The sequence below is a fragment of the Schistocerca americana genome, chromosome 3 (assembly GCF_021461395.2).
Source record: "Schistocerca americana isolate TAMUIC-IGC-003095 chromosome 3, iqSchAmer2.1, whole genome shotgun sequence".
Lineage (NCBI taxonomy): Eukaryota > Metazoa > Arthropoda > Insecta > Orthoptera > Acrididae > Schistocerca > Schistocerca americana.
In genome coordinates, this window is record NC_060121.1 from 164,498,393 (window position 1) to 164,510,434 (window position 12,042).

The following is a 12,042-nucleotide window of genomic DNA, read 5'->3' on the forward strand; positions in this document are numbered from 1 at the left end:
AAATCTTTTTTTAATGAAGTGATGAAGTATTCAGATATAGGTCTACTATTGATCGACAATGTGCCACTATCATTCTATTTAAGAAGATGCAAAAGATACAGGAAGTGAAAAGGAATCTTGGTAGGTCGTTTTCTGAACAAACAGATCACTGATGAGTATTTTCTGTAAATATACTTTTTATAAGAGACTAAAATTCCTTATTTTGCATTAGATAACTGGAAAAAAACACAAAGTATACAAAGGGGAGAATCAGCAATGAAGGTGGTAATGGAAATATTCTCTTTTCTTTTATACTTATTGGACTGTTTGTAGACTGTGACTTCAATACAGTGCTGGCGCCAGAAGATAGTGGGTGATAATGAGAATGGAACTCACCTGCGGACAAGCCTGGCTTGTACCATGACCTTGTGAGCAACCACTACCCACAGGAGGACCAGGAACTTTAAGCTGCTCCTTGTAGTCAGGCTGATATGGTAGAAGCATTCGAATCTTCCCCCATCGATTGAAGAAGAGTGCAATTGCTCCAGCCCAGACAACAAGTACAAGCAGAACTATTCCTACTTCTACACCTCGCACTTGTATGTATGGAGGTGTATGCATATCATCATCTGGAGGACCTCCTATTATCTCCTCCGTCTGCAGACCACCTTCAGTTACAGGCGTAGCCATGGATCCCTCTTTCTGAGGTGATGTGCGTGGTATTTCTAGAAAATATCAAACATAATTCTTCAGAAAACTTTATGCTTATTAGGAATTTGTAAAATTTTATACATGTGCTTTTCCAGTTTAGAAAGCTTTTTTTAAAAAAAAAAAAATCTGCAGAAAGCCAGTATGACACAATTAAGTACTTCATAATGAATTGTTATCAATGATTAATTCTGACCTCATGTATACATCTGTTCATCAATCAATCCATCAGTCCATCCATTAATACACTAGCCCTTATGCCAGGCATCACAGAAACACTTCACATAACAATGCTTTAAGCATATATAAATGAAAAAGGTCAATAAGTTTAACAAAATGATTTTTTATGATGGACTACAGTTTGGAATTCAGGAGGAAAGAATTTTGTCTGAAGATGCTAATGTTCAATAATGTGAAAAAAAAAATCATATGTATTATGTGACTTCATCTGTTCCAGCATCCTGCAGAATACGTACTTCATCCACCCCATTGTGTACTTAACATTATCTTTCATGAAGACATAGGACAAAAGGGAGTCTTTTTGACCTCTTTTAGAGAACCCCTCTCTTCCACTGAAACATTTCTAAAACTTTGCTATTGATACTTTCTGTAAGCACTCCTGTTGATATGTCTACTATTCCCACGAAACATGAGTATATGATTTTATTAATGATCTTTCATCTACATCTGTAATTACTACATGTCTGACTGTGGGTGTTTTCAAACTATAAAATGACTAAGTATACTTGTAGATCAGAAATGTTAGGTCTTTCATTATTTAATGTTCATTCACACAGACAAACATAGTCTCACACATGCAAATTCTGAAATGTGCATAATCTTACAGGGATCAAAGCACTTCTGTTGAGTATAATTTAAAGTTCAGTTAAAATTAATTTCTCTTTTGGGATAACAATCACCCAGGAAACAATTCTGAACTCAGAGCCACATAGGTGAGCAGAAATGACAGTGATCATTTGATGTTTACTGTTGTTATTTAGCTTAACCTTTTAATAGCTATCACTAACATATCCAAACACCACTGAACACTGCTGCACAAAGGATAATCAGCAAAATATGGAAGCAAACGTAACACTGTTGTACTCTAGGCTGCTACAGAGACTTTCTATTAGAGACTACTAATAAGGCACACCTGGCATTGGAAATAGTGACCAGTGTAACTGACTCCTGGTATGATCACCAGCAATTTATGATGCCACACATACATTAACCACTGAGAAAGTAAGTTTAGAAAAATAAAGATCATATTAGTGTACCTTCCATCACTGGAGCAACTTCAGGTTTTAAAAAGTTATGTAGTAAAACTTCCAGGAGTGACAGCTATTCAGTTTTCCCAATAATCCCTAATCTCCCACAATGATTTTTGCTTATTAAGCACTGTGTGCTTCATTTAACTTCAAAATATGCAACCTAAACTGATTATAGAATGTCTCTTGAAAAAAAAATGTAATTATCTAGAGAAAAGGCTCCTTTCAACAGCTAAAAGACTGTACATTAACTGGAATCTTCTCCTGGTGCAACAAGTAAACTGTTAATACCATACGCTGTGATAATCTTTTGGGAGAAAGTTTGAAACATTTAATCTGATAATAATCTCTGTGTTACTTCTCCTCGGTGAAGCTTTCTAAAGTTGGGTATTGGACAAGTTTGTGACTTTTGTTCTTTGAGGCCCACAGTGCAAAATATGTCCTCCAGTGACAGGATTATTATGAATATCAGCTAGCTACACTGCTCTTTAGATGGTTTTTATTTTTATAAATCACTCACAGTGAGCCCATTTCGGCATATTGCCATTATCAGATGCTCTTACATGTAATATCATTGCTGCCATGTCCTGTCTTTTTTGTAGAATTATTAGTTTTTCCTTTGATGTATGTTGGAGATATGTAACTGACTTAGTTGGTTTTTATAGCTGCTGTTTCTCTCATGAGAGCTTGGATGAAAGAGGATCAGTGATATGGCAGGACATGGCAGCAGTGATATTGTATGTAAGAGCGCCTGATGATAGCAATAGGACAAAATGGGCTCATTGTGAGTGATTTATAAAATAAAAACCATTTAAAGAGTAGTGTAGCTGGCCGATATTCATAATAAAGTTTGTGAACAGTGCGCAATCTATACCTACACTGTATACCTGCAAATCACTATTAAATTAAGTATACTGACATTTCTTCCATTCATTTTACACATTGCACATGGAAAGATTGACTCCTGTAGACTCCATACAGCTTATAATCAACTTAACATTAAACTTCCTGGCAGATTAAAACTGTGTGCTAGATCGAGACTCGAACTCGGGACCTTTGCCTTTCGCGGGAAAGTGCTCTACCGACTGGGCTACCCAAGCACGACTCACACCCCATCCTCACAGCCTTACTTCTGCCAGTACCTTGTCTCCTACCTTCCAAACTTAACAGAAGCTCTCCTGTGAACCTTTCAGAACTAGCACTCCTGAAAGAAAGGATATTGCGGTGACATGGCTTAGCCACAGCCTGGGGGATGTTTCCAGAATGGGAACTTAACATTACTTTAATGGCTCCTGTTTAGTGAACTGTAGGCTGTCCCTAGCATCATAACAGAAAAACAGATTTGAAAGTTACTGAATAGATTTTTTATGAGGTTATAGTGGCACCACCTAAAGCCAGTATGGAAAGTAAGTAGCTGATGAAACGTTACTGACAACTGCTGTGGTGCCACTATGCAGATGCCACTTCTCGCAAGGAGCACACCTGCCAGGTTCCTGTGTATACGCTCCAAATACATTAATGTGGCCACCACACACATTTGACATCAATGTGCAATAATGCAATAACCACTCACAGACGACAGGTGGCAGCAGTGTCATTGGAGAGTACATGGAGCGTGTTGGGGGGGGGGGGGGGGTGGAGGGGGTGCAGAAAACAGTGTAGTAATTGTCATACTGCAGAAACAGAATGATTTATCATCATCCAAAAGAGCATGATTGGCTTTCAGACCAAGGGTGGAAGCATCTCTGAAATGGCTAAGATTGTAAACTGTTTGCATGCTACTGTGCTTAAAATGTACTGTGCAGGGCAAAATGGCACTATCCAAAACAAATGCTAAGGCATATGTGGTGCACCTTGGGCCATAGATGATAGGTGTAAACGACAGCTTAGGAGATGTACATGGTCGAATAAACATACAGCTGTTGAGTAATTGACCACCCAGATGAACCAAGGGGTTACCATTAGTGTCACCCTAACAGTTGCTGTATATGGGCCTCTACAGCAGGTGCCTGTTTCATGCACCCTTGCTGACTGCTGTTCATTACCACAAAGGCTGTAATTTGCATGTCAGTACCACAACTGGATGTCCACTGAATAGTAACAATAGGCCTCTTCAGATGAATGATGTTTTATGCTCCATTGGACAGATGGCTGTTGGTGGGTACAGTGTGAAATGTCTGATAGCAAGCACCCTACATGCATTATGGTCTGGGGAATGTTTCTGTGGCATTTTATGGGTGATCTAATCATTCTGGAAGGCACAATGGATCAACACAAGTATGTCTCTATGCTCAGGGACCATATCCACCATTACATGCAGTTTGTTTTTCCTCAGCACGATGACATCTATCAGCACACATTTCACACAGCTCACAGTGTATGTGTGTACAAAACTGGCTGTGACTTGAGACCTGTAACACACTCAAATCAGTCTTTGAGCATTTTGTGATTAGGTGAGAATTTGGGCCTTCAACCATGGAGCAACTGCTTATGCAAGCTGTAAGCAGTTATCAGGAGCTGATGGCAGCAACATTATAGGCAGTGCAAGTGTTAGTGAATGATATAGTTACATCTTATGTGCCATCCATGTTTAAAGATTTGCCACCCTTTTATGAACAAAATGAAGAGTGGGATGCTTACTTCCAATGACTGTAGTTACATTTTATGGCTTGACAGATTTCCAATATGGAAAGACAAAAGGCTATGTTCTTGTCAGGAAATCCTGAACAGTATCACCTAGTACAGAAACTAGAGCCACTAATGTATCTGATGGAACTTGTGTTGCCCAGAGTACATTTTTTGTGGCAGGGATATTTTTCAGTGAAGAAATTTGTTATGGCAGCAACTTAGAATCTTGGCAGAAAAGAAGAGGCCCAATCAGTCTCACTCACACTGAGCTACTGACCTACATGGATTAAGTACTAATTGCAATTCTGAATGTATATGTGGGCAGAATTAGTTGACACTCTATTCAGGGATGTTACAGTGCATCTTATCCGTGACTTGGAAGTCAGGCACCACACATTGAGCAAACTGAATCCTTCTCTGAGGGAAGTAATACAAATGGCCCAAGCCTATGAAATGGCTTGCAGAGCTCAGAGTTTATTTATGATGGCAGAAATTGTTGTGGCAGTCAGCTCCCTGGCAGTGGTCATATGGGATGTTTTACCACCACAAGCAATGCCCTCACCTTCTCCACAGCCCAGATGATCCCATCAACAAAAGACAAATGACAAAGGGTCGTGTCAGCAGCGGCACCATTGTCTGGCTATAAACTTTGCTTCCTTCACCACGCAACCAGTGCATACCCTCACTGATGTACAACATATCATGGGTGTGGAAGAAGGGACATTTGCAAGAGGTTTGTTTTAGCAACACCATTGCAAATGCACGCCAACCTGCTGAAGCGAGTCAAGTGAGTGATAAATCTATGGAAGTGGAGACTTTGCAGGATGCAGCCCACAATATGTACTTAGATGTGTTCATAGCCAAACACTCAGTAAAGTTACTCCCAGATTACCTGTGCTTCTGCATTATTGTTAAATCAACCTACTTATTTAAGTTTAAGGTACCCCTGTAGGCAGCCAAGACAAACCTTTGCAAAACTGTCATCATTGTCTAGTAAATTTTCTTGTGGTAACTGACTTCAAAGTTTGAGGATAGGCTCTTTCTATTCTTTTGGGTGTGCAGTCCATGAAACAGTACATGCTTTCCAAGCCAAATGACCTAGCACCATCCTAACCAATCTCTGTGATAGATATGCTCCTCTTCTCATTTAGGTTAGGGAAGGTGACTGATGTTGAAGCTCACATCACTCTTAACATGATGGGCACCTTATGTGACTACCAGCTACACTGCTCTCAAATAAACTATTCATTCCAGAAGTTTTAATTATTCCATTATGTACAGAAATTTTGTCTAGCCATGGACCAATGACCATTGTTTACCAGCTTGGCCCCAAAGCATCGATTAACAGACTGGACTACTCATTGATCCCAGTGGTGGGTGCTGTAATTGTCTAATTTTCACTAAAAAGTGCTGTTACCCCATGTGACCTGATCTGTCATTAGATCAATGCAAATTGATGTGTTTATAACATAATTCAGGTCTGGATTCAGCCATTTCAGTTTTCTTTTAAACATCACATTATGTCACGGACATCACCCACAAGGAGCCATTGTTATGCATTCTCATTCACTTTATGCAACATGGGTGGCCAAAGACACCTCTCAGCCATGATGTTTGTCAATAGGGGCAACTACATCTAAACCAAGGGGTTTTGTTACAAGTCTCAGCCAAGTATCACAGCTTCATCCTAATTCCTCTCCCTCTTCAACAGTGAGTGCTGCGCCTCCAGCACACTACCCACTGAGGCATGTTCCAGATGAAAAGTTTGACATAAGAGCACATGTTATGGCTAATATTGACTCTGACATTACGGCCCTCATCTGCCACTGTTCTGCCTGTCAGACCTAGCAAGCTTCACTACCCCACCAGATTTCTCCTTGGCCCAATCCTGTGGAGCTGTAAAGCATATCCATCTAGATTCTGCTGCATAATTTTTGGACTCCATGTGGCTTTTTGTGATCAATTCCTTTCCTCACTGCCTTTTGTATTTTGCATGTCTGGGGTCACTTCTGCTGCTACTATCATGGCCTTAGAAAAAATCTTTGACCTTGTACGAAACCCCACTCCCAGTTGTGAGGAACACTTTGTCTGCACTTTGAAGACCAAACTCTGGAAGGAAATGATGTACAACACTGCACCTAATGCCTTGTGTATTTTTATGCAACTTACAGGGGTGCCACGAATGAAGACTGCAGCCAAGTGGAATGTCTTTATGGGTGCCCTCACAACACCCTCTAGGACAAGCTGCAACTGCCGGTGGTACATTTGAATGCCAAAGCCTCTCCCCTCTTAGTGGACACCATGGTGTGGGTGCATGAGTTGAGACACACTCAACCTGAATCCATGGGATGATCTCCACTCACCATGGGACCATGATGTATACTGTATGCTTCACTCATGGCATTCTGGCATATAATCAAAGTCAGCTTTATGCCTATCATACTGATCAGCAGCCATCAGCATGTAGTGGCTATGGGAATTGAGCAGCTGGTGCTAAATTACTGTCGACTGCCACAGTGCTACTGTCAGAATCTGCATACAAGCCCATCCACGGCCAGTCTGAGCCAACTGCAATTCTGTCATAGTAAGCAGTGAAAGTGCATGCCAGTAGCTCTATTGGTTTGGCTCTCAATATGGTCTTGGTTTACAGATGTTTACTCTTTGGACTCTGTTAGTAACTGGCTGGACTCTGACACTGTGCAAACTGGGCTTTGGTTGGATTACTTACTTAAAGATAGCTTTCACTGCTCTGAGATGTTCTGTAACACATTTCAATCTGCCAAATAAACCAGGCTGAGTCTCAGTTAGTTTTGTGTAGCTCACCTTTACAAAAGAAGAGATAGTAAATTTTCTTTGAGAATCTACTGAGTCAGATTTTTGACTATTTCTATGATATTCTTCTTTGACTCAAACAAACCCTCTTGGTGTTTGCATATCCCTACTTTTTATGGTCATCACCACACACTAACACGCACACACACACACACACACACACACACACACATGCACACACACACACACACACACACACACACACACACACACACACACACACACACACACACACAAAGACCACCACATAGTGGAAGTGTGTTAAAATAGGAAATGGATATCATGAGTATTTCAAAACAAGTATACGTCATTAATGGTGTACTTCTGCATGTTTAGGCAAGGTATTGTTTCTATTTCTTGTGCAATACTCATGTTTCAATGACTAACCCAGTTGTCTTCTTCACATGCTGTGAGTTGTACTGTTATGTGTACTCACTACTTGTATTCCAACCAGACTGTGAACTATTGTTGGTCTCATGCTTGCTGAGCTCTGATACCCACTAAACCTTTCATGCTCTTTTGTTTTCTAGAGCTTTCACTGATATTCTGTGAAATGTGCATTCTCTCAGTGTTTTTCAGCTCTTGTTGATGTGATGGCTGGTGAGATCCTCGTATATTGAGTGCTTTGTTTAAGCTGAAACCTTCCTCCCTGGTTATTAGGGTTTCCAACTTATTTGATTCAATAGACCCTCTATTTATGCTGTCCCAGAAACTTGGCATTTGCATCATGATGCCAATCTCATAATATTTCATTTCATGGCTGTTCAAGGCAATGCTTAGTGAAAGTGTATTTGAAGCAATGTTTAGTTAAAGTTGACTGGTTTGGTTGTTTTATTCAGGTGTGTCACTGCTGTTCCTGGTATCTCTCCTTGACTGTTGTAATAGTCTGTCCCACATAGGACATGCCACATTTACATGGAATGCAGTCCACTCCCGGCTTTCGTCTCTCAATGCAAATCTTGATATTCTTGCTCGTTAGAACTGCTAAATCATCTTTTGCTTCTTTTTATAAATGTTGGCAACTACATTTGTGCCCTTTCCATAACAGTTTAGTTAATTTTCCTTTCCCTTTTGTTTCACTCAATCCTCTGGTAGCCATCATTCTCCTTTTCATAAAATATGTGACCTCCTCACAGTTAGCAGTCAAACTAACAGCATTTATTGCGTGTGTGTATATATATATATATATATATATATATATATATATATATATATATATATATATATATATATATATATATATATGCAGGGTGTTACAAAAAGGTACGGCCAAACTTTCAGGAAACATTCCTCACACACAAAGAAAGAAAATATGTTATGTGGACATGTGTCCGGAAATGCTTACTTTCCTTGTTAGAGCTCATTTTATTACTTCTCTTAAAATCACATTAATCATGGAATGGAAACACACAGCAACAGGATGTACCAGTGTGACTTCAAACACTTTGTTACAGGAAATGTTCAAAATGTCCTCCGTTAGCGAGGATATGTGCATCCACCCTCCGTCGCATGGAATCCCTGATGCGCTGATGCAGCCCTGGAGAATGGCGTATTGTAACACAGCTGTCCACAATATGAGCACGAAGAGTCTCTACATTTGGTACCGGGGATGTGTAGACAAGAGCTTTCAAATGCCCCCATAAATGAAAGTCAAGAGGGTTGAGGTCAGGAGAGCGTGGAGGCCATGGAATCGGTCTGCCTCTACCAATCCATCGGTCACCGAATCTGTTGTTGAGAAGCGTACGAACACTTCGACTGAAATGTGCAGGAGCTCCATCGTGCATGAACCACATCTTCTGTCGTACTTGTAAAGGCACATGTTCTAGCAGCACAGGTAGAGTATCCCGTATGAAATCGTGATGACATGTTCCATTGAGCATAGGTGGCAGAACATGGGGCCCAATCAAGACATCACCAACAACGCCTGCCCAAACGTTCACAGAAAATCTGTGTTGATAACGTGATTGCACAATTGCATGCGGATTCTTGTCAGCCCACACATGTTGATTGTGAAAATTTACAATTTGATCACGTTGGAATGAAGCCTCATCTGTAAAGAGAACATTTGCACTGAAATGAGGATTGACACATTGTTGGATGAACCATTCGCAGAAGTGTACCTGTGGAGGCTAATCAGCTGCTGATAGTGCCTGCACATGCTGTACATAGTACGGAAACAACTGGTTCTCCCGTAGCACTCTCCATACAGTGACGTGGTCAATGTTACCTTGTACAGTAGCAACTTCTCTGACGCTGACATTAGGGTTATCGTCAACTGCACAAAAAATGGCTCGTCCATTGCAGGTGTCCTTGTCGTTCTAGGTCTTCCCCAGTCGCAAGTCATACGCTGGAATGTTCCGTGCTCCCTAAGATGCTGATCAATTGCTTCAAACGTCTTCCTGTCGGGACACCTTCGTTCTGGAAATCTGTCTCGATACAAATGTACCGCGCCACAGCTATTGCCCCGTGCTAATTCATACATCAAATGGGCATCTGCCAACTCCGCATTTGTAAACATTGCACTGACTGCAAAACCACATTCGTGATGAACACTAACCTGTTGATGCTACGTACTGATGTGCTTGATGCTAGTACTGTAGAGCAATGAGTCGCATGTCAACACAAGCACCGAACTCAACATTAGCTTCCTTCAATTGGGCCAACTGGTGGTGAATCTAGGAATTATAGTACATACTGACGAAACTAAAATGAGATCTAACATGGAAATTAAGCATTTCCGGACACATGTTCACGTAACATCTTTTCTTTATTTGTGTGTGAGGAATGTTTCCTGAAAGTTTGGCTGTACCTTTTTGTAACAACGTGTATATATATAAAAGATAGTTGTTCTTTGTTCAATTGTGGCTCATTTTGGGCTTTTTGCAATCACTGACATCGGAATTAGTATGGCAGCAGACAGTAGAAAAGCTTTCACAGACAATGTTTCAATAACAACATGGTGATTACAAATCTCATACTAAGAAAAATTTGACACAAACAGACAATCTATAATTGTTTTGGCATTGGGTAATTGAGATTTCTGCAACCAGTATCAAAGCTTCAAACTTTCAAAGTCAGATCTCTCTCTCTCTCACACACACACACAGATACAGATATATAAAAAAAAACAAAGATGATGTGACTTACCAAATGAAAGTGCTGGCAGGTCAACAGACACACAAACAAACACAAACATACACACAAAATTCAAGCTTTCGCAACAAACTGTTGCCTCATCAGGAAAGAGGGAAGGAGAGGGAAAGACGAAAGGATGTGGGTTTTAAGGGAGAGGGTAAGGAGTCATTCCAATCCTGGGAGCGGAAAGACTTACCTTAGGGGGAAAAAAGGACGGGTATGCACTCGCACACACACACACATCCATCCACACATATACAGACACAAGCAGACATATTTAAAATACATATTCGGTCTTTAAATATGTCTGCTTGTGTCTGTATATGTGGGGATGGATGTGTGCGTGCGTGCGAGTGTATACCCGTCCTTTTTTCCCCCTAAGGTAAGTCTTTCCGCTCCCGGGATTGGAATGACTCCTTACCCTCTCCCTTAAAACCCACATCCTTTCGTCTTTCCCTCTCCTTCCCTCTTTCCTGATGAGGCAACAGTTTGTTGCGAAAGCTTGAATTTTGTGTGTGTGTTTGTTTGTGTGTCTCTCGACCTGCCAGCGCCTTCATTCGGTAAGTCACCTCATCTTTGTTTTTATATATAATTTTTCCCACATGGAATGTTTCCCTCTATATATATATAGTATTCAATTACTGCTGTTTTTCCTTTGTTTCTTCTCTGTTATTGCCCTCCACTAGTTTTTCCTTCTTTCATTTTTCAGCATCTCTGCCCTTTGTCTCAATTACATATACACAGCCCAATCACATTAATGAGACCACCTGTTGAAAGCCTGAATGACCACCTTTTGCAGTGCGGGTTGCTGCAAGGTGTGCAGGAAGAGAGTCAATGAGGTACTGAGAATGATATGGAGCCATTCCAACTAGAGTGCTGTGACCAGCTGTGCTACATTTCTTGGTTGAGAATTCCTAGTGCTCATAGCCAGACTGAGGTGGTCCCAGCTTCTTGATTGACATTTGGTGGCCGAGGAATACAGTAACATTATCTTGGTGCTTTCAAACCATGAATGTACACTGTGAGATGTGTGATATGTTGCATTGTCCTGTTGGTAGATGCCACTGTACTGAGGAGAAACAAACTGCATGTAGGGGTGGACATGGTCCCCCATAGTAGATGTATACAAGGTGCGTTCCATAAGTAATGTGACCAAATTCATAAAAAATCATTTATTGAATATATTCATACAAATAATCAAAATTTTTCAAAATAGCACCCTCTTGCATCGATACACTTCTGGTGGCGGTGTTCCCATGCCTGGTAGGCATCCTGGAATGCCTTTTCCAGAATGTCCTTTAGAGCTGATGTAACATGCGCCTGGATGCTTTCAATCGTGTCCCAATGTTTTCCTTCCATGACTCCTTTTCACCGAGGAAACAAAAAAAAGTTAACAGGAGCCAGGTCAGGACTGTGGGGAGGCTGGGGAACCAATGGGGTCTTGGTCCTGGCCAGGAATTCATTGACAGTGAAGACGCTGTGACTCAGCGCA

At 40.9% G+C, this 12,042-nt stretch overlaps 1 protein-coding gene across 1 annotated transcript in view; it reads right to left on the reverse strand.

Moving 5' to 3' along the window:
* LOC124607377 overlaps positions 1-12,042 on the reverse strand; it is an 863,509-nt gene that overhangs the window by 24,240 nt on the left and 827,227 nt on the right. The window contains exon 7 of the mRNA XM_047139692.1: positions 376-704. Within this exon, the coding sequence (XP_046995648.1) occupies positions 376-704 (329 nt within the window). The remainder of the gene's footprint in view (positions 1-375; positions 705-12,042) is intronic.